The 23479-nt window shown below is 44.4% G+C and overlaps 1 protein-coding gene across 1 annotated transcript in view; it reads right to left on the bottom strand.

The window, feature by feature from the left end:
• The window catches only part of TMC2 (transmembrane channel like 2), a 34205-nt gene extending 13561 nt beyond the window's left edge, over positions 1–20644 (bottom strand). The window contains exons 1-14 of the mRNA XM_049817214.1: positions 20407–20644; positions 20046–20093; positions 17701–18034; positions 16808–16960; positions 14551–14641; positions 13568–13649; positions 13190–13296; positions 11382–11480; positions 7721–7863; positions 6142–6289; positions 5522–5710; positions 3848–4027; positions 2847–2999; positions 1378–1506 (exon numbers count right to left, since the gene is read on the bottom strand). Of these exons, the coding sequence (XP_049673171.1) occupies positions 1378–1506; positions 2847–2999; positions 3848–4027; positions 5522–5710; positions 6142–6289; positions 7721–7863; positions 11382–11480; positions 13190–13296; positions 13568–13649; positions 14551–14641; positions 16808–16960; positions 17701–18034; positions 20046–20093; positions 20407–20452 (1902 nt within the window). The 5' untranslated portion in view covers positions 20453–20644. The remainder of the gene's footprint in view (positions 1–1377; positions 1507–2846; positions 3000–3847; positions 4028–5521; positions 5711–6141; positions 6290–7720; positions 7864–11381; positions 11481–13189; positions 13297–13567; positions 13650–14550; positions 14642–16807; positions 16961–17700; positions 18035–20045; positions 20094–20406) is intronic.
• Positions 20645–23479: the final 2835 nt, after the last annotated feature.

Below are 23479 nucleotides of genomic sequence, written 5' to 3'. Positions count from 1 at the left end.
CTGGAGCATGTTAGTCTGGTCTTCCCCTGAGAGACGCTGAATGGGGTTTGTTTCTCAGTGCGAAATCGCCTTGCAGCGTGCCTGGGCTGATGCCGAATGCCAGGGAGAAGGAGAGAGGGAAGTGCAGATAAGACCTAAAGCAGCTCTTTGAAATGTCACAGAGGGAGGATGGATGTCCAGGAATTGTTGGGGTTTCTTTCTTTTTTTTTTTTTTTTTTTTGTACATCAAGGAGTGCCTGCAGGACAGAAGAGATTTCCAGCTATTTGTACAATGGAGATCTTAAGAAGGAAGAAAACCCTGTGTGGTATTTCTAAAGGTTGTTTTGAGGGAAGCATCTAACAAAGAAAAAAAAAATCAAAGGCAGCTAACAAAGTGAGAGGAGGACTTCCAGGAGGAGGAAACCAGAAGCTTCAACAAGACTGTGATCTGTAAGCACATGCGATGGGAGTAATTTCCTGCTGCTTGGCTGCTGGGGTGTCCTCCAAGCTCCAAAATCCCTCAGCCACCCTGGGAAATGTCCTCTGCCTCTCCCAGAAGAAATACAAAATTGCTCCACAAACAGCAAAATGCCTGTTGTCCCCCAACTGCCCTTGCTTGACCCAGGCCCCTGTAGACACCTGCAAAGCCCTCATCTTTTCTCTTCTCCAGACCCCCCCTGGAAACCCTCCCAGTATGACAGTAAGGCAGCTGGTACACTGCTATAACTGTAATCTTGCAAGGTATTTCCAGCTCTGTCTGAATCCATCTTTTTTTGTCACTTCTTACATGAAACAATGGACTCTCTTTTTTTTTTTTTTTTTTTTTTTTCTTCTTTACTTTTTTTCTGCATTTGTGCAGCTCCAGTACTGGCTGCTTTGGTAATGTAGCCTTTATGAATACCAAAGAGTCCAGCGCTGTTGTGTGTTACGCTTATGTGAGAGGGGAAGGAAACGCTCCTTGCTCCACTGCAGCAGAAGTAACACCAGCTTCCAGAATCGATCGGAAGACAGTGCTGCAAGTGAAGCATGCTACTGCTTGTGGGGTGGGCAACAAACAGGAAGGTCTGGGGCTTTGAAAAGAGGTATAGTAGAGTCCAAAGGTTGGGGCTTATAACAACTGAATGAACATCAGGTTTGGGGGTTTTTTGTTTGTTTGTTTGGGTTTTTTACTCCATGTTTTAAAGTCCTGAGGTGGGGGAGAGAACTGCATTTTTGTAGGGTTCTTTCTGGGAAGGAACTGATTGACCCAGAGAAGTGATGCAGAGACTACCTACACCAATTAAATTGTGAGACAAGACTGGAGGACCACTGGAAGCATTCAAAACCAATCTGTTTGTAGCATTCGACCAAATGGCCCTAAAGTACTTCTATCTTCTCAGCTATAAGACACTGACTTACAAATCCAGCCTCTAGGTCCCAGCACCAACAGTAATTCACAAATCTAACGAAGCAAGCTCGGATGAAATCTCCCACCAGGATGGTTATGTAGGTAACCAGGATATCAGACACGGTGAGCCTTACGAACTCCTGGAATTTAAAACAAGGAAAAAAACATTTAGCTCCTATAATTTCAGTAGCGCATTCGGGACTGTACTTTTTATTAAGCTATTTGTCTTAATATGATAGTAACCTTCAAAAAAGCATGCCATGAGCAAACTCCCTGCCTGCTTTCAAACACTTGGCGGTGCCTAACCTTTACCTCAGTGCTTGGGAACCATGAGCTCCGTCATAGCTGTTAGCCCTGATAGTTGCTGTTAGCGTTATCGACTGAGCTATATGTTGTGGCAGCACATAAAGCAGAAGCAGAATGTTAATGCTGCACTAATGCTGGTGTAAAGCATACATATGCTGAGGGTAATTTTGATTGTGCATAGTTCCGCTATGGCTCAGCGCTGAAACCTTCATGTGGACTCCTGATGAAATTGCTCAGTTGGAAGCAAGATCTGCGAGGAACTGTAGAGAGGGGAGATGTGCAAGACAAGAAGGGTAAAATTGCAGGCTGAAGTGAGACTTGTAGGACGGAGATAGCTGGTGTCCCAAGGATTCAAAAGGAAAAACACTTAAAAGAAAGGGTTTAAATGTCTGAGGGGAAAAAACAAGGATCTGGAGGATGACAGCTCAGCTGCACTGAGGATCAGACATTTCCGAGGACCAACAGCGGCTGGTCTTTCTCCACTTGACTGAAAATCACTTGGCTAGTGAAGACACATTGGGTGTACACAGTAATGCGTAGCTTCGTAAACCCTAGTTATCTATATCAGCCAATAAATAATTGCTTTTACTTTTTAGCTTGTGCATAGTCTGGCTGCAGAACTTCCTGGTGCAAGGTGGAGGCTGCAGGGTGGGTTTGTGGGGTGAAACTCTGAGGAATTGAAGGCCACCCTGCATGCATTTCAGGGGGGTTATTTTGCCTAATTCTGCTCTTGTCCCATGGCCTTAAGATGTGTTAAAATTTGGGACGTGTCAGGAGTTATTTGAGGCATGTCTTCTGGTTGGATTTTACTGCAGTGTGAACTGAAGTCCAGCAATAAGCCGTAAAGACAGGTTTGCTTTAAAGGCGCAGTCGTGATTGGAACGAAAACACGATGCAGGCATGGCTGCAGACTACCTGGCCTTTTGTGCTCTTCACGGCAAGTGCCAGAGAGCTGTGCGTGCCCTGGGCCCTTCCAGCTGGGAATTTCGTCACCATGGCTTGAGAACCGTGGCCAAGGACTTACAGTGCCTTGGTGGTGCTCTGTGACAGTTGGGAAAGGAGATGTCATTTCCAAGGAAAATGTCAAGCCTGGAAATGCTAAAAACCTCATCAACAACAAAAAATTCCTCACCCCAAACCAGCCCAGAGACTTACTACGTAATGAATTTCTTACAATGCCAACAGTTGTCTCCCAGCAGGGTCCCCTGGGCACGTCTGCGGGATCAAGGGGAGGTGGGGTGGCTGTGCTGCTGTTCTCTGTGGACGAGTTGTGGTGGCCAAGCAGCGTCCAGTGCGTGACGTTCTTCACCACGTCCTCTTCAGCCAGCTGCAACGAAGAGACACACCCCCCCCACCCCAGCCAAAACCATCAGGAAATAGAGGTCCCAGAAGACATGTCTGGAGAGACTCAAGGCATTGGGTCATTGGGTTCTCCCCTCCTCCCTACCAGCACCTGTCATAGAAGCATCTGCCTACAACAGAGTTGCAGTGCTGGCAATAGCACAGAAACGCCTTCCCTTTTGCCAGGAGCAGGGGAGCAGCAGCCCTTCCAGACCGAAAACAGATCGGGGCACTGTGAATTTGGGGGAGCTAGCAGCCTGCTCCCCACACATGGAGGAGCCAGACCTCCTTCAAGACTCCTGTGTGCAGAGGGAGCCTCCACCCAGTCCTCCTTCCTCACTTTCTTCACAATTTTTCAGGGCAGAGCAAACCGCCCCAATTCTTCTCAGCTTAAAACAGAGTCATTTTTTCTGTGGATCTCATAGACGTTTATCCCTTCCTGCAGTTATCTGCCTGCAACATGCTACCAGGATAATGTTAAAGAGGGGAGGGCAGGGGAAGAGGATTATAAACTATATCCTCAGGGTCTGTGTTAATAGAAGTTGCAAACGGTGTCAGATGGAGAAAAAAATTGAATTACCCTAACATGCCATGATTATAGGAGGCAATAACCGCTTTCTTTTCAGGGCTGTAAAAAGAAGCTGGAGACTCTCTGGCAATCCCTCTGGTTGGTGAGTCTCCCCAGGATGCTGCAGCTGATGCTTGAGAGGATTGGGGACAAGGGAAGCGCCTGCTGCAAAGGAGGTTATCATTGCTGCTGGCTGCAGGGATGGGCCATGCTCACCCTCGGCTCTGGAAATGTTAGCGAACACGGCATTTCAGCTTAGCTCTTACTTTTTCATTGACATCATCCATCAAGGCCAACAAAAACGTGTAGAGGTTCCCAAGGAAGAGTGCGAAGATCCGCCCCAGCTGCCATTTCAGCCCGATGCGGGGATGGTAATTTTCTAGCGCAGCAATGGTTTCAAACAGTGGAGGGCAAAACATGCCCAGCAAGGACATTACAATTTCAACCTGCCACGTGAGGAAAACAAGATTACTGCTAATAGTAACAGCAGCGACTATCTTTGAGCAGAGCAGGGGGCTGCCAGCAACTGGTTGGAGATTTCTGAAAGATTTATAAAGGGGACACAGCCAAAGCAAGCTCAGCTTCTGGCTTTGCTTAGTGTGCAGGCAGCACAGCATCAGACTTCAGGGCTGGGTTGCACGGCTTGCTCTTCCACTTTTGCTGTTATCGCAAAGGGATGAGCTCTGAAGAATTTGTTCCCTGTCAGTTCAGACTCATGAATATTTAGGTTCCTCAAGTCCCTCGTAGTACTGCTTGCATCAGCTCTGAGGTTCTTATTTTAGTTTCGGAGGAAGCTCAAGGCTTGGCTTGTGTGCATAAAGATAATTAATCGATGCTAATGTTTATATTCCACATTCAGCACCTTTGCTTTTGCAATAGGCAATTATGGATCTGAATGGAAGCGCATCAAGGACTCCGTTTTGCAGCTCAAGAAAATATGTCTAAGTGGTATTTTTGTTCCTCTGTATGGCGTGAGATGCTAAGTTGTACTATGGTCAATGAGGTCACTGGCAAATCAGCATTAGCTCAGGCATGACTTGCAGTCTCTATCTTTTTTTTACAGCCCATTGGCCTGCAGAGGACTGTGTCTGTACAGCTACTGGCAGGCTCTGACTCACAAGTCTCTTTTGTGTGTTTCTTTCCAGCAGAGGGAACAGTACCCAGAACTGTATATATTCAGATCTCAAGTTATCACCAGGAAAGTCTCAGACATTAAACTTTTTTTGTTAATAGGATTTTCTTTTTCTTTGGGCAAAGTTCACTGAAATAAAGCATTCTGTGAGAAAGTGCTATCTTGCTAATGTTTTCTGAGGGAATTATGAAAATGCATGGCTTTGAATTTAATTTCACTTTGATATATAAATATATGATAATGTAGTATACATTGAAATCAAACCTTTCCGTAGATTGAAACGGTTGGGGTTTTTTTTGTGAAGAGCTTTAAGATTTAAACTTCTCATTCCAAAATCAGGCACAGAAAATTTTTGACAACTGAAATTTTTCTGCAGGTTCTAAAATCTTATTCCCGTAATTCAAGATGGATGATAAAGATCTGAGTTTAGCTTTATGTCTGAGCATGGACATTTCTAACACCCAGAGAGCTTTCTAGTACAACAGAGTTTGTAAGCATTAATATGCAACTTGAGGTAGATTCTTTAGAAAATGGTCTGTGTTGTAAGTGTTGAAGACCCATTGACTTTTATTGCGATTTATTTTTAAGAGTATTTTCCCCTCTCTGAAGGAGTTGTTAATTTGTTCTAGAAGCTCTCAATGGGACCAATGTGCTTCCTGGCTAACATGAGCATGAAGGTACTGAAGGGGGCTTCTGGGCCCTGGTAGGGAATCCCTCTGCCTTGGATGCTGTCCTCAAGCTGCAGCAATGCTGCTGCTGCTGCTTTCCAAGGCAAATTATCACAGCAGAAAACTGGAAGTTCCCTTACCTCATTTCTTTCATACCACCCAACATTTTGCATTTTGGAAAATGTCTGGGAGCGTTTCACCACAAAATAAATGAGGTAGCCACTCCCGCACAAGCAGCATATGATGAGGACGTTGGCCAAAACCCGCAGGAACCTCCTCAGGTGGATGTTCTCATCCTTGTTGCTTTCTTGCTCGTCTACGATAGACTCCTGAAAAAACAGGGGTGCTCACAGAATTGGAGCAAGTATCTCACAGCATTGAGCCTCAGGCACCATCAGATGTTTTTCCACCCTATGCTATTCTGGCTATATTGAACACGGTAGTTTGTGTCAAGTTCAAACTAAGCTTCATACACGCATCCCAGTTTGACTGAAAGGCATCAAGTGGCAGACGGCCTGCCGTGTCCCAGGTGAATGTGGTGCGGGAGTTGCACTCTGAAGTAGAACAATTTTTTTTCATATCCTAAAAAGGGGGCTAGAGTGACCCAGGGCATGGGAGCTGGAGCTGCCATGGTTCAGCACCATATCCTGTTCGTACAGAGAAGTGCTTTACAGGTACCCAGATTTCCCCTTAAACCTCTGCCACAGTAGGTGCTGGGAGAATCCCCAGAAGCAGGCAGAAAAATGCTGGTTAGGGTTACCTTGAAGCTGGTGGTGATGGATGCAAACTTGTTGTCCGCTGTCTCTGGGTTGCCAATGAGGTAGTCCCAGCTGGTGAACATTTTCCAGCTGAAAATGAAGTTGTCATCATCCCCATCTGCTGTACTTTCATTGGCATTGCGTGCCATCCTGTGTAAGGACATATGTGGTGACAAGGTCAGATAGACACCACCTGAGCCACTGCGTGTCCTTCAGCTTTGCAAAGCAGCACCGGTGGCTTGGGATTGCTGGTGGGTAAGGAAGGGGCAGGGTGACTGTTCTTGGGGTTTGGGCGCAACTGTCTAACATGTGCTGTTGGACTTCAGGTTTAACAAAGACTGAACTTAAGGAGGGGTCTTCAGGGCTATGCAGGTCTTGTATTAAAAACAGTAATGTAGAAAAAACCTAGCATAGGTGATTAAAGCAGGTTAAGGATTGCTTCCACCAGCTAGTGCATGAAAAAAGTCTATTTACAGCACTTCTGGGTCCTAGGGTGCAATATATGATTATGGCTACCTTTAGTTAGTTAAATTTATACACCCACTGCAACACAAAGTTTTAGTGAGACTTCAGTAGCTGCACAATGCTGAAGCCAAAGAGCTTGCAGCAAGTCATGCAGGGAGAGAAAAAGGATTATTCTTATTAATCAGTGTAGGAGCAGATATGGCTTCTGCTGTTTCCTCTCTACTATTTGATTCCTGAAATCCTTCTGTACCTCCCACTAGAGTTCCTAGCACCAGTCCCTCAAGGAAGGTGAGACAACAGTTGCTGCAATTTCATGGCAAATGTACAGCAAATCCCCATGTCCCACTCCAGCCAAAGGCTCAAGAAGCCCTTTCTGCGGCACAGCAATAGAGCCTGTTTCAGCAGCGCTGCAAATCTATGGGCTTATTCTTTCTCGCAAAGGAAGGAAAACCTTTGCATAGTATGCCCTACAGGCAGAGACCATTTTTTTTTATTTTTTTATGTTTGGCTTTGCAGAGACCATCTCAGCAGCCAGAAGTGCCTCGGCTGCATCCTCGGTGCCCTGGGGATGCTGCAGGGGACTCACCAGTGCTCGGGGACAATGCACTAGGGGCACAGAGATTGGGGCCCCACTTTAAAACTCCACTGATTGGTTTGGGGATGCAACAAAAGCAGTCTGGTAACTTCTGGCTCTTTTCTGTACACCTTGCACCACCTGTGTGACTCACATTGCCTTTCAGGAGTGGGTTTTTGCAATGAAAGTATGGGAAAAAGAGCCTGTGAAATTTACTGTAAGTAGAATCATCCTTCATGTACAAAATCCACCTGTTTGAGGGCCCTGTAGTAATGTTGGAGGAAGGGTTAAAGCGACCCAGAGAGGAGGAGGAGGAAGAACAAGGCTGGAGAAGGAGGTGGGAGGGTTCAAAATAATGCATGTGACCACATGGCTGAGGCATGGGACTGCCCGTGTCCATCCAGCTCGCCAGAGCCAGGGGTGGTGAGTGAACCATCCAGCTAAGGCTGGACAGAGCCGTGAGCCATGCCCATGTAGGGGAAGCCAGCTTCAAGACACATCTGGGTGGATTTTGCAGAGAGGGCAATGCCAGCCATACTTACGATCTTATAACAACCATCAGGCTGTAACCGAATACGCTGATCCCAACCATGAAATATGCCATCGGTAGCCTGTATTTTAACCAGCCGATGGTCCGCTGGTTGTTGTAGTAGCCATAAAAGAGCGCCGAGTATTTGATGTAGCCCTGGAGAAAAAGCAAAAGCAAACCTTTGTGTAAGCTGTGCAGCTTTTCTTCTGAGGGAAAGAGGTTTCTGGTGAAAACTGAAGATTTAAAACAAGGAAAATCAACTTGGAAAAATTCTTAGTGTCTCATTCTCAGCTGTTTTCTGCCCTGTCACCTTTGCGAGACATCCTCCTAAGAGCTTATCCTCCTAAGAGAGGGAGAAGAGGGAGAGCACATCAGAGGATACTGGCTCAAAACTAAAATGTAGTTTTTATCCATCACTGTTTCATCCCTCCCAGAAAAACCTCCTTATTGCTTTGTGGCTGTAGCCTACCTCCTTCTCTAAGCCAGTATCAAACATTCAGATCTTGTAGAAATGCTGTAGCAATGGGATTTCCCACCATGACATGAGACTTTTCCTTTCAGCTAGGAGGCAGCTGATGCTTGGTACCCTGCAGATGTTGTTCCTTTTACTGGCTACCACCTGCAGAGCAAATATAACTAAAGACTAAAATCAAAGCATTACTTTCCTGTGGAAAGCAGAGCTCAGATGCAATATCAACCGTGTTGTCTCAAGTAGATTTATTTTTTGCTGTACAAACTGTTGGGCATTCAGTGAGTTGCAGAGCTCCTAATCTGCATTACCAATTTCTCCCTATTTTTCTGTCATATCTCGTCCAAGTTGATGTGTATCATTGCATATTGTACTTCTCTATTTTTTGCCTGTTGTCTTTCAGCTCGTAAGTTAAGTGTAGTTAACTGGTCTAGCCATGATAGTTGAACAAGCTCCCCTCTGATCAAGCCTTTGGAAAGACCAAAATTTAGACATAACTTGAAGCTTGTATCAGAGGCTGTGTAATGGATCTTGTTTAGAGACATTGAATAATTTACATGGGAAGGGACCTCTGGAGGTCATCTAGTAAGGCCCCCTACTCAAAGCAGAGCCAATTTCAAAATTAAGTGCTGTGGCTCAGGGCCATGTCCAGCTGAGTTTTGAAAATCTCCAAGGATGGAGATCCCACAACCTTTCTGGGCCTCTCTTCCAGTTGTTGACTGCCTTCATTTAATTAATTAGACTAAGCTTCCCCAAACCACTAGGTTTTTTGTTCCTAAACTAACATGAAGCTTTGGTATCCCTGGGTGCCACATTAGCCTTGTGTTTGCCCTGCACAAAGCGCAGTCCCACAGGTATGGGACAACTCCGCACATGTTTCTTCCAGTGCTGCTGAGCCACTCGGGGAAATGCAGCAAGTCGGCAGCTGGCATCGCTGCTTGGGGCTTGTAGCGTGTTGTGTATAACGTGTGCTGGGGAGGTGTAATCAAAAAACCCTCATAAAATATAAAAATAATATTCCTAGAAGGCACTAGTGAAGTTTTTTTCTCAGGTTGTAATCCCAAAACTTTGTCTTTCTGATTCATCAAATGGTGGGGATGGAAAAATGAGCTTATCTGCTCACATCATCCAGTATGTTCTTTAAACTCTATTCATGAGACATGGTGTCTGGTGTCCAAGTGAGATTTATTCCTTTCCACTCCTCTAGAAATCCATGATGTGACCTCCTTGTTGCCAAAGCATACATTTCCCTGGCTCCTCTCTCTTGAAATGTATTTTTCAAGATCATAGTATTGACTCTTCATTTTATGCCTGCTCTGAAATATGTTTCCCCATTGCACCTCTCCTGTGGAGCACACTGGAATAAGCATCTATTCATTTTCTAAGGGCAAGCCTCTGTGAAGGGCTTAATTTGACATCTTCTGGATGCAGAGGGTATAGGCATACATTGTTGCCCCATCGCTGGAGATTGGTTCTCAAGCTTGTGTTATTGCTCGCTGGTGTCAAGCAGCAAGGGAGTGGGTACGGGATGGGGACCTGTATGGCAGAGGGGTTCAGAAGATCAAGCCCCCGGTGATGGCAGGGGAATGTAGATGTATGTACCAAGCCACAGGCAAAAGACTGGCTGAGAGGTTGTAGTAGCTAGCCTTTCACGCAATGGTACAACCTCATCCAAGAGCAAATTTCCTTACTGTTATGTGTATAGTTTATGGTCTCCCAGACAAAATCAGCAGCTGCAGTTCAGCAACACTCTTGCAGGGTTGTTTGTTTTGGTTTTGGTTTGGGGTTTTTTTGTTTGTTTTGGTTTGTGGTTTTATTTTTTTTCTTTTCTTTTTTTTTTTTCTCTGGAAGAATATGTTTAAATGCTGCTTCTTGTATTTTTACAGTGTGCTGCTCAAATGAGTTTTTCATTCAGTGCAATGTTATTAAAAATGTTGCTAATTCAACTCTGAATTTTGTATTCTGGCAAGTGGGTGAAAGTGCTGGGAGAACAAGGTCTGGCCCTGTCAGGTTCCTGGACACACCGGTATTTGAAGCCTTATTAATAAATTCATTTATATAATCTCACTTACATTAAAGTAGTGGTTGTTTTTTTTTTTAGTTAAGGAAATTGTGATGGGGTTTATTACAGAAGGACTGGGTCCCATGCTTGTAATATGTGGGTGAGCCCCAACAAGCATTTAAAAAATATTTCCAGAAGTAGCGGCTTTGAAAGTCAGATTCCGAGGTATCAGCCACAGCAGAACCTCTTCACCCCCTGCACACATCTTTTTCTTTTTTGGGCCGTCCCCTAAAAACACTTAAGCTCCGGCTGCCTGGTTCAGAAGCACCTGTTTCACCTGCATCCTGGCTGCCTTTCTAGTTAGAAGTAAAATGGCTCTTGTGCATACAAAATTTTTTTGTTTTTTCAGAATAAAATTCTACGTTATGAATGTGAGATGATGATACAGATTTCTACAGATTGTTCTATGTAGATTTAAAATACAGCAGAAATATATTTATTGGGTGTTTTTTCCTCTGAAAAAGGATCCTTTTTTGGCTGACTTTATAAGGCAACCCTGTGAATGTGGTTTAAATGAGTTGCACCAAGCTCATCACTCGGCAGTTTACATATAGTCACCTGCTTCTACTAATGCTCATAGAAAAATCTAACTTCAGCTTCTTGTACTTCATGGATAAAAATACTGTGTAGATAAAAGGACATGGGGTTCCTAAATCTGCTTTAACTTCCTTCAGTGTAGAACTGTGTAACTCCACTGGCCTTAGTGGATTTTACTTTGTCCTGTTGCACCTCATTGACCGCAGACAGACATGTTTTGGGTGGTGTTAGCTAGCCATGTTGGGATGTGATATGTCCCCTTTGGAATAAAAGTGCATCTGCTTTGTTCCTGAAGACTTGAGAACTATATGTCTGTGTATGTTTGTGTGTATACACACACACGTGTGACACATGCCAGCCAGCACATTTGTATATGGAAGTGGTTCAAATCCACATGCAGGTGCCTGCATGTGCACATGCTGTTTTGGCCAGAAATCTCTGAAGATCTACAAAGATTTCATGGCAGCAGGTGTCTTCATCTTCTGGAAGAAATAGATGCATTGCTGGTTTATCTTGGAACAAATTCATCCATGTAGTGCCGCTAAATTCTGAAGAGTTTTAGGAGATATTCAACTGATCTCTTACGATTAGCACTCCTGTACTTACCTCAAAATCCCAAAGAACTGAAAAATCCATAGCTGTTGCTTGTTCAGCCCGGGGTACAGTTTTCCTTGGCATGCTCCCATATGGCATTCCCATCAGGACCTGATGAACATTAATAACAGTGATGCACGTACAGTATAATACACTGTGCAGGTTTTTTTCTTGATGAGACCCTTTTGGTTTGGTTTTGGTTGGTTTTCTTTTTCATTGATTTTAATACGTATTTTATTTCTTAATACCAGAGCAGCAGTTTAAAGTATTTAGAATTAATTTCAGCCGAATAACCAGAGGACTTCCCTTTCCCTGGTAACATCCATTGCACAGGAAGTATTTTGCCAAAGAACTGTATCCCTCAATGAACAGCTCCAGTTTAAATGTCCTTAATTTAGCAAGAAGTTCTTTGCTTGAACTTCATGGGTCTGATGCAATAAAAGGATTAGCTTTATCTATTTATGCAGGACTCCTCCTTTGAGAGAAGTCAAGAGCACTGGGTCGAGCTTGCAGTATGTTTTGTATTATATTAGTCTTGAATTGAAAAATGATCTCAAGGTGAGGTGAAGGGCAGTTAGGTTTGGACAAAATGATGCAAAGAACAGTTTTCATGGCACAGCCTCTCCTGATGGCACCATGCAAAGCAGGTCTTGCAAAAAGTCCAGCAGCTACTGAAGTCCAGAGAGAGAACGTCAAGGGCTATGGAGAGTTAGTAACATATTTACAAGAAGACTCTGACTGGTGCCTATACCAAAATATCCCATTAGCATTCATAGCTTAGAAAGGTCCTAGCATATAATCTATCACTTATTTTTAGGGCTATCTAATTAATTTCAAAATCATTTATGATTAAATGTTTATTACCCAGCTACTTTCCGTATCGTAACAGCTCAGTAGGCAATGAGTAACAGTATGCATACTTTAAAGATGAAAGCTGTTTAGTCTTCTACCATATGCATAGTTCTTAACAAAATACATTTGTATTGTTCAGTGCTAATGGTTATGTCTCTTCATCCTGGGAGGAAACAGAGTTTTTACTTTCAACAGTGTGAGAACCACATTAAGGAGAACAAAAGCACGGTCCTCAGGAGAGACTCCGTGCTGCATTTTTTCTCCATAAAAATCTGCATTGAACTGAACAGATGCCACTGTCTGCGGATTGCACAGCCTTTAAAGACTGCACTGAGTAATTTAGCCAGAGCTGTAATGGCTACATTAAAAAATTCTTCAATAAACGATCATATAAAATTGGCTATGAGATACTTTTCCTTCTCCAAGAAGAGCAAGAAACAGAAAAACTAAAAATAAAACTCTTCCTTGTGAATCATCTGAATTAGAAGTACAGAAAAGGGATATATCCCAAACAAATGTTAGTTGGCAAAGTGCTGGGTAATTGTTCCTTCCCTTGATGGCTCCTCCTGTGGGGCTGTGCCCCTCGGAGGGCCCAAAAGGGGGGTTTTCTTAATCGCTTTCAGAGCACGGCCCATGTCTTATGGCTCTTAAGGACCTGAGCATGTACCTAGGATTCATAGGTCATGTTTTTTTCTTTAGTCAACATGTAAAACTATCCTTAAATTAGGGTTTTGAGCTCCTGTTTTAGCTGCTGGGTGGGCAGGATCTTTGATAGCATTTTAGGTCTCCTGATTCCAATCCGACTTTTGCTCCTGTGTCAGTAACAGCCTTTTAAGTTGTGTAATTGCCCTTATGCATTTCATTTTTCTAAGGCACTGCCTGTTAGAAAACACTTGTTTGTGCTATCGATCTCATGTTTGTGTTAAGCAATGGGCAAGATATTACTGAAAGGAGAGTTAAGCGCTTACCTCCGGAATTATAACCAGTCCAAATATTAACCCAAAAAGGACAAGATTCATTCCGTACATCCACCGCAGAAATATGAAGTAGGAAGCGACTGAGGAGCCAAAGTGACCTTAAACCAGAAGACACTTCATGGTTAGGAGTTTAGGAAGATTAAACTGTCCTCAGCAAGACCCGGACCCCTTTAGCCTCAGGTCTCCCCAGTGAGTTTCCCAAGACCCTCCCGACAATCCCCACCGCTGATGGAGACAGCAAAGCCTGGACCTGCCTGCTCCTCGTTTGGCACCGGTGCCCGGGGCAAGCGGAGACCGGGGAACAGGGAGCCAAAGGCAAAGCTGTCTGACAAAATGTCTCACTGCCACCGCACAGCAACTTCCACTTACTCTCCACTTCTTTTATCTTCATCTCCCAGGGTATGCACTGGGTTTTAAAATTGTCAAAGTCTCTCTTAAATTTCACCCATTTCTGAAACAAGACAACATTGTGGTGAGCAGAGAGGTGCGAAGAGGGAGGCTGCTTCATCTGCAGAGCTTTCTCATGTCAGGGTTTGGTAGCATTGCTAGGAGTGTGTGTAAAGTCCAAAGCAAAAACTCTGGTCTGGGTTTGGTCTTTTGGACTATTTCAGAAACTACCTTCAATCCCCGACCCCCCCAACCCTAAGTGTTCATTATCTGAGTTTTAACCTTCCCAGGCTTTTGGAAAGCTGCAGTTTTGCTAAGAGTTTACTGTATTATACAGGGGTGGAAAATTCAGACCTAGCTCTGGATTGAAAGAATTGATGCAGAACCAACTCTATTTAAAACAAAATTTAATTTGATAAAATACTGAGCTTGAATCCTTCCTCGCTGCACCAGCAGCTAAACTCCCATTGATTTCCTCATCTCAGGCCTGGCTCTGTTTTTCACTTTTCAATATAATCTCCATGACAACATGCAACTTGGCTACCAACAGAGTCATCATTGTCCCTGTTATGTCTCCGTTGCTGGGGAAGATGAATTCTTACAGGAGTCCACGGGGCAGTGCAAGAAGTTGGCATGGCCTCTCTCCCCTTTAGGGGTACCTTGTCTCACAGATCAAGGTTTTGGAGACTGCAGCCAGAAAGCTGTGGTTTTCCCGGCTCCTGCAAACCGTTCCTTGCTTCAGGGAAAGTCGCAATGAGGTTTAGGTGGGGGGGAATTTCTCCCTGTTCTTTCTGTAATAGTCATAGATTTGAAGCTGCTAGAATGTTTTTGAATGCAGGCAGGAAGTTTTATTCTGATTTCCTGGTGTGTCTTTTGCCAAATACAGGTTAATAAACTCTGCCCAAAATGCGCTGAATACATAACCAGGTATCCAAGCTTCTCCCTGACACCACTGCAGCACTTACCTTTGCCATCATCATCTTATACGCGTAGAACTTTTTGCCCTTCCCTTTTCCCAGAGCTCCTTCAAACTTCTCTACAAAAGCTTGCGCCTCCCTAATTGGAAAATAAACAAGCAGGTTATTGAAACAGCCAAGGGGTCTTTAGCTTTTCACCTCTGCTTGCACCAGTGGGAAAGCCGCCATGCTCGTGTGAAGGTGGGGGTTCGGTCTCTCTCCACACCCCGCGCTGCCTCTGGGGTCCTGGCTCCTATCTGCTAGTGGTGTTGCTGTGCATGTCGAGCTCGCATGCTCACCCGGGGCTAGCTAACAGGTCCCCAAAGTACTCATGGTCATGCAGAGATGTGTCCCAAATCTTGTTCCACATTTCTCCCTGGGTGTAGACCAAAAGCCCGCCTGTTCCTCTAACTTCAGAGCTCTCCCACCCTGGCATGCCTGCTATAACTTCTCTCTCCTGGTGCATTGGTCAAGAAGAAAATAACATTGTCTCGTGAAACAAACTCCAAAAGGATGCAGAATTTCCCTCCTTGAACACTTACCTGGATAAATATCAGAGATGTGCAATTGGATAATCTCAGTGCCAGAGAAATAAGTGTACACTAGTCAGGAGTAAAATCAAGCTGCAAATTGAAATTAGCTTTAGAATAGGATTTTTAAGGGACATAGAAAAGAACCTAGGTAGATGCTGTTAGAGTATGCTGAGATTGTGAATAAAATTATATTGTATATTGGTGTTGCTAATACACCATGTGAAGAGATTAAATTTCAGGAGTTGGGAGGTCCTTTGCACTCCTAAGCCTTTGGGAAAGACGAACTTCTACTTAGTAGAAATAGTTGGCTAGTTCAGCCCATAACCTGGGGAAAATCACCTGCAACTTTATTTACAAACCTAAAGTGAGATTTCTAAGTCTTGAAAATATTGTTTCACTCTTTGTGTTTCACATTCCTCATCTGTGCAGTGGGGCTAATAATTTCTTGTCTCAGGGTTGAGTTTGTGCAGCCAAAATAACTAATGAATGTACAGCACTCTGAGAGTCTTTCTGGAAGGCCCTGCACAAGCAGTGCAACAATTCTCTTTAGGTTCAATAGCGGGTGGTAATGATTGCCATAGTTCAGGGATAAGATGAAAGGATGGAGGTATGTTATCAAACATGATCCTAGGCAGAATTTTAACTGGGATCCTACACCAAAAGGAAAATATGTCATAAATAATACTGCTCTGCTTTTTTTTTTTTTTCTTTTCTTGCAGAACTTTGGACCTTTAGAGTCATAAGATTTTATTTGTAATGAGCTCAGGCTCGTAGCATGCCTGTGAGAGAGAAAAGCTGCTTTAATACAGTTTCCCTGTATAGATCTTTACCCAGATTTTTAGAAATAATTGGCATAGTTCAAGGCTCCTGATTTTAATGGAAGATGGAGCAGGTCTTGGCCTTCAGGGTGTAAAAGAGAAGCAGAGACACACGGTGATTGCCGGCCTTCACAGACTGGTCACTGCAGCTCAGAGCAGCCTCTTGGCAAACACGGAGCGGGGCATCGCCACAACCCACGGGGCTGTCCATGCCTTTCAATGCTATTTTGAAAGCTCTCCCAGTGGAAAGGGGGTTCAGGGTTTTTTTAACCAATAGAGCTGGGATTTGAATCATTGCCTTGACATGGGAATGGTTTGTTATGAGCTGTTCCTTGTTGACCTGTGGGTTTTGATTTCCCTGGTCTGCCCTGCCCTACAGCTCCCCATTGCCCTGCACTAAGGGGTCTCTGCAGTTGCCTCAGTTGTTCCCACATTCAGTGTGGGCTGGGTGGCAATATTATCTTTGTTCCATAAAATTCTGCAAATAATACAGCATCTTTTCCAAGCAGCCCCGTATCAGGAGTGTGAAGTAACATGGCACTTTGCAGCTCTGATTTCTGGCTGACAATGGGCATGAATAAGCAAACCAGGGCATAGAGTTTGCTTTAACAAGCAGCCTGAGAGTAGTGAGTCATTTGGTTTTAAATACAAGGGTAGAATGACCTGGCCATGGGTATCAGTTGAACAGATTTGCACCTCGTCCGTTCTTTGGTTACAGAGGCTGAAAATCAAATTCCACATTTTAACTGTCAGCCTTTAAACCCAGACAGGCTGGCCAGGCTCTGCCGGTTGCTTCTTCTGAGACAGGGGTGTTAGGGCAGCAGCAGCAGCAAATAGGCAATTTCTAGGAAGGACAAAGTTCATCTGACAGTCAGCAAAGACCCCGGGGGTGTGGGTTCCCGGTGTAACGATTACCTGAGCACTGAGAGCTTCTTAACCATCCTCCAGGGCTTGTTCCTCATGGTGGAAATCAGTTTTTTCTTTTGCTCCACCTGCTCCATCAGCATCGCGAGCTCTTCCTCTGACAGTGACTCCTCGTCGGATGAGTTGGAAGAAGCAGAAGTAGTACTGGGAGAGACACAAAATAAAGGGCACAAACCAGAAAAACTCGCAGGAGTTTGAGGGAAGGTCTTACTTGGTGTGGGCACAGCACCGCTGGCCCCCAAGGATCCTGCTCTGATGTGGGCACAGTCCCTCACCATCCCCTGGCTCAGTGCAATGCCGGTATGGCCCCTCCACGCTCAGGGCAAGGCTGCTGCCAGCCAGGATAATGAAAAGACGATCACGCTCCACCATAACTCGCCTGACATTGTGCTTTGGACCACGCTTCGGCTACAGAAGCATTGTCTAGGGCTGCAGCTGGCTCTGGAGATATGTTTTTCATGCCTTCAGAGGGAAATGGAAGATACAGGGAGAAGCAGAGTGTCGGGACAAGCAAGATTTGGACTTGAAAACATGAGATCCATTTTAAGCTGAATGTTTCCATAGACCAACCAAAAAAATGTGCCCAGACCGGGGTTGCTCAAGCTGTCTTGTTTAAGAGTGCTTTTCCACCCCGAGCTGTAGGTGCTAGGACTCTACTACAGGCATGGCTCTGACCCTGGCTGAGAAACAATAATGACAGAAGACCTTGGAAGCAGTTTGGTTGTGTGGCATTTTCCACTACTGTTTGCCACTGCTGTACCTCTTTTGGGACAGTAACTTATTTGCAGTCTATCGGTTTTGCAGTTCTGACCCATATGCCACTGGCATGTCAATCCCACTGCCAGTCTGACACAAGGCACCGTACTCAGGGATTGTTTAAGTACCTGTTTCTCCTGTCTTTCTTCTGTTTGTTCTCCCCCTCCTTTGCTTTCTTGTTTGTTTTCTTTTCTTTGTTTTCTGACTCCTTTTGATCTTTGGTAGGAGCCTTTTTGCCTCTCTCTCTCTGCTGACTTCCTTCCTCTGCTGCCTTTTTTCCATCACTGTTTTTTCTTTGGTAGTTTTTTCTCCTAGAAGCTCTGTTTTGTTGGCTACGGCTGTCTTCCTCTTTGCTCTCATCTTCTTCTTTGTCTTTGTCTTGCTTTTTCCTTTCAAGTCTGCTTGCTCTGCTGGTTTCCCTGAGGGGCTGTTTCTTAGGTGTCTTGTCCTTTACATCATCTTCTGCAAGGGATAAAAAAGAAGTACATTGGGAAATCCATGCTGGCAAAATAAGGATTCATCAGAAAAGTGCAGGCAGCCAGGATGTCTGATGCAAACCCCAGTGAAGTCAGTGAGAAGATGCCCCCTGACCTCGGTGGGCTTTGCTTTATGCCCCATCCAAGAACCATATCCAACTCTTCAGTTATGCAACTCCTATTTAAGATAGTCTGGCTCATTTTAACACATCAGTGACTTACATGTGACCATAAGAAAATTGGAAATTAGTTACAAATGCAAAAGCGCATCCATCAGAGAGGACAGGCAGATATCTTCCCAACCTGTAAACACACCAGAGCAACGGAAACAGAAGTTGCAGTCGGTTATACAGTAAGTAGTTTGCTTGTTGGTACGATGTCCTTGAAAGATGTTTTCTTTTCAAGGCTGGAGATGGAGGTCTTCTATTTATAGAGAGAAAAGGTGCAGCTTAGGCAGCACCCGGTTTTGTTTCTCTGAGTTTTCTTTTATATAGGAAGGTCTATATCCAGAGAAGAAAAAACCAGTTAGGCTCTGATGCACGTTTCAGTCTTATTGGCACTGCAAACTAAAAACCTCTTTTGTCCAGAAGTCAGAAGTGCTTCCAGTTTAAAGGACTGAAGTGGAGCATGATTTAATTGCAGAATATTATGGAAAGGGGAAAACCACATTCAAACCCCCCCTCCCCCAAGCCTCTCTATCCTTTTTACCACCAAGTACATTAAAATCAATAGTAAGTTTTCCAGAGTCTTTTGGCTTCTAATTTTCCAAAATTTCTGGCTGATGCAAATAAAGTGTTCAAACAAACAAACAAACAAACAAACTTTAATTTTGCCATTGATTTTTTTTCCCCAGGGTTGGAGAAATGGAAGAAGAAAATTGTGCTGGAATGGGATCCAGAGTGAAAAATGAGCGAGGAAAATAGAAGCAAAAAGTATTTGATTATTTGAATTTTTGTTTTGGTGAAAAGTTAGAAATTAATAACAAGCAAATAGTTTTTGCTTGCTAGTGGTAAAGAATTAGTAGGTGGTGGTTGTCACACTTGGTACTGGGAATGAGAAGGAGCTTTCAACTCATTTCTTAGGAGCCATTAGGTAGGTTTCCGTTACTGTGTAATGGTCTATCTCAGCTGAATTTCAGTTAGTGATTTAGGTCGAAGGACCACCTACCCTCTTTGAGACAATGTTCATTTTGGGCAGCCAACACCATGATTTTCATTTGCAACCTGTCAAATATTAGGTTAAGTGTGGAGCGTTCTTTTATTACTTTTATCTTATTGCCTTGTTTGCCTGTATGGAAAAGCTGGATATGATTTAAAAGAAATAATTCTAGTGATTTGTTAATTACTTTTTCATATTTTATGGATTGTACAGACACAGTTGTGAACCATTTCTGCAGTAGCATCTACATTCATATCACCTATGCTGTGCTGTTACGATCTTACCTCTTAGCTACGTCTCTTTATTTAGTGTTATAATCCTACCACTTAGCTATTTCTCTTTATTTACTATACATAGAGGGTTAAAGCTGTTTTTAATCCTGTCACTGGCTCTTCCCGACTTTCCTCAAAGCCATCAGTCTGCCTCCATTTTCATTTTTATCTTCTCTTGGCTGTGAATAATCAAGATACCAGTCTGTTATGGTCTAAGCAAGCATTACAAAGAGGGCAAGCAGGACCTCACTGTGGTGCGGAGCAGTTCACAGCCCTGCATCGAGTGGTGCTTTACTGCGATGCCTGGTTTGCTAGGGGTGACTGCCAAGGGATGGGTGCTCTGATAGCCTCCTGCACTAGGACCGTGGATGAAAGCGGACAGACTGCTTAAGATTGGTGGTTTACATATCAGTAGTACAAGTCAAACCTCAAGGGAAAAATCTGCTTGCTTACAAGCACCTCATGAAAATGTTTCTGTTGTAGAGCGAGCCACAAGCCAGAGAGAAAAAGAAAAGGTATCACCTCTTGTATTTCAAACAAGACCGCATATTTTAATCTCTACATTACCTTCACTCTCTGTGTCACTTTCGACTTGTCCATCAATCTCTATTCCAGCTGCAAGACAAAGAACAAAGAGTAATTGCATTTGTTTCTGGGATTTACACACGCGATGCTTTACACAGCTAGCCCTTAAGTGCCAGCTGAGCTTGGCAGAACGTCCCTTATTGATTATACATTATATTCTTTTCCTACAGTGATGCTCTTAATATTTACTTTAGTTTGGCAGATTGACAAAAGTTCCCTGCGTGAGCAAACTGAAATTGCGTGATCTTTGACAGATGCAAAATGGTGTGCTTGGAAAGTCTCGAGACGTTTTGTCAAGTATTTGGCAGCATCCAAACTGAAATGGTCTCATAGTGATACCAACCATCTTCCATGATGACTTGTAAAGCACATTTCTTTTTCTTCCCCATGACAGCCTCCCGTCTTTTGCACAGACGCCGTAGCTGCTATGCAGTGCACGGACACCCCAATCATAGACAGGTTACTCTCTCTTCCAGTGCCCATAAGCTTGTCTCCTTGGCATTGCGGACAGACGGGCACGTCCAGCTGTCGGTGACCTCTTTCTTGCAAGCCATGTGGGCAGGGGAGGGCAGGGAGGGGTGGGAGAGGCAGGGAAGACCCGGGCTCTGCCTCAGTCCACCCAAGCACTTTCCCTTCTTCTCCCTTCTCCCTGTGAAAAAAAGCACCTGTCGGCATTACATTGCATTTCATTATTTAAACATGAAGGAAAGCCCTTTGGTGGGCACTTGGTGGTATCGTATGAAACACAGACACGAGTCACGTCTGGTTCTGACATAAGCATGTGACTGGAGGCTTTGAAAGGATCAATTTTCTTAATGCCATATTCTTTACTGACCTGCGTCAATCTGTGTAACCTTGTTAGTCGTTTTCCTGCACCTTAGTAAACCTCTCAGTCGGTGACCCCTTGGGGCAGGACTGTGGGTCACCTTTTGTCCTCCATGTGTGTCCTTTGTAGGGGACTCATGAGCTAATAGATGCAGCAAGGAGTCAGGAGTCAGGACACCAGGATCTCTCTTTCCTTTGCTCCTTTATTCTATGTGACCTTTGCATACTCATTGCACTTGCTGGTAAAATAGGATAGATTTTCCTTCTAGGTGCTCTGAGGCTTAATTAATTAATGTGAGACCCTCATTCGGAAGGTCCTTTAGTACCACAAAGTATTGTATTGCATGCTGCAGCTTGCAGTCTTCCGATGGGCCAAGAATAGGTTCGTCCGAGCAACCTCCAGTGGAAAACCTGCAGCATCTGTCCCAGCTGTAGCTTCCTCGCAGAGCTTGCACATCCCCCAGTGCAGGGTTTCTCCTGCAGGTGTGTGGATTGCACAAGAACACTTTCCCAAGAGGAAAGCTTACCCCCCCATCGTGTCTGAAATCTGTTGTGGACCCCTGGCTCATTCAGGTGTCCGCTTGGGGGACTTGGTGTGGTGACAGTACACAAAGACTTTTTTCCAAGTGTTGGTGAGGAGAGTGTCAATTCACCCCTTCCCTCCCAAAAGAGAGAGGAACATTGTGGAGATCAACTTGAGGCTGCTGCCACCAGACTCTTGCAGATGGGTCCTGCTCAGGGTCAGGTGCTGCAACCGAGGAGGTGCCAGCCTGAACAGGAGACTCTCTGCTGCTTTTTGCTTGCTGAATTTTGGTCCAAAGACACCTTTCAAGTATTTTAAGTCCAATCGAATGTATTGTTTGATCTGCCTTTGACTTTAGCTCAGCTTGCCTGAGCTAAATACATAATGTATGGTATGTGCCCATACATTATTAATAACTCTAACCCTACAAGTTCATTACACAGGACATTTTCAATGTGTGTTCCCCATACCAGTGGGTCTGACTGGGACTGAAGACAGCAGTAGTGTTTTTTTGAAGGTCTTCCCAGTGAACAAGTTTCACCCATAACCTTATGTGTCAACGTGGTAGGTTGAGAAGTTGTTCCAAACGTGATCACTATGTCATTGCATTAATACTGCTCCAGGCAAAACAGCAATTTGCAGTTGCTGGAGGTTACTGGAACAGATTTTCTGTAGGCTGCTTCAGTTGCCTCAAGCCTCAGCCCTAAGCATCAATTTTCCAAACAGAGGATCTAGGGACTTAATTTTCCTTGTTAAATGAAAGCCAGGTTTCTGGAGAATCAGGTGGTAAGAGGCAAAAGGCGTGTGGATGCCCATCACAACCCCACAATACCATGCTCGGTGCTGGCACTGCTTCTGCCTCACGGCACCCTTCTTGGCCACCAAGGAATACTCAGATGCTGTTTGCATGCTGAGGGTATGTTCATGTGAGGGTCTCATTGCCGGAGTTGAGTGTCCTGATTTCTACCCCACCACGTGGTCAGTAATTCACCCATCATCTGCACTGGAGGTGGGGCAGCCACAGGCTTCAGACCTACTCGTGCCACTTGGCATGCCCATAGGTACTGAGTACATGATTTTGAAAAATGATGGGGAATGCAAATTCATTTTACTACCAAAACATGTGGCCGGGTAATACCTCTGTCTCCTGCTCCGAGTCGAAAAGGACTGCTCCGAGTCCTTTGATTTTATAATCTGTTCACAGTGGTGGTGGCAAGATGGGATGTTTTGATGGCAGTCACAGGGGCCCTGGGCACTCCTTGCCACATGGGGGGAATGAGATCACCCTGCACTGTAGGAGGGGGTGATAGCCGCGGGGTCTCAGCATACGGGACAGAGCAGGAATGGTAGCGGCAACATTGAATTATTCACAGCGAAAAAAACTTAAGGAGGGATATTCTACAAAATGCTGTATTTGAAGTAAGAAAAATGTACTTCCACATCCTTTTGACACCTATCTTTCTTTGATGGTAGAGGCTGCTTCATTAAAGGAAACATATATACAAAAACGTTGCCGCAAGCCCCAGGCATAGCAGGCCTGGGAGAGCGACGAGACATATCGTGTGCCGTGAGACAGGTCACACGCAAGGACTTTCCGTGTCCATGTGTGCATCAAACAAATGGCAGATCCCGAAATAGCTCTGGGTAGGGCTTGCATAGCTGTACAATGGGGAAATGCTGCCATTCTTCAGCACCGAGCATGCTGCCGTCCTCAGCTTATGAGCCCGATTTTCCTAAGAGGATAAAGTGTCTTGCAGGGTTTATGATTCCTTAGGATTATGGATAGGGGGAGATTAATGGATTAGTCTTTTACCTCTGAGTTATTCCACACACGTTATGAATAAGTAATGCACAACCACGAATCTAGCTATTACTTATGTAAATGTCAGACTTTATTCGCAGAGTGTGAGCAATTCATAGAGCTGTAGTGCTAATTTTTTTGTCCTATACTATTTAGTTTGTTTCTTCTTATGTTGGTGACTAATAGTATATAATTGGACAGTTTTGAATTTTAACATATGAGGACATTGGACGTCTCACACACCTCCAAGTGTTAAATAAAAAGCAG

Source organism: Accipiter gentilis, chromosome 14, assembly GCF_929443795.1.
Source record: "Accipiter gentilis chromosome 14, bAccGen1.1, whole genome shotgun sequence".
NCBI lineage: Eukaryota > Metazoa > Chordata > Aves > Accipitriformes > Accipitridae > Astur > Astur gentilis.
Note: the sequence above shows the minus strand (reverse complement) of the source record. Positions and strands in the feature narration are given on the sequence as shown.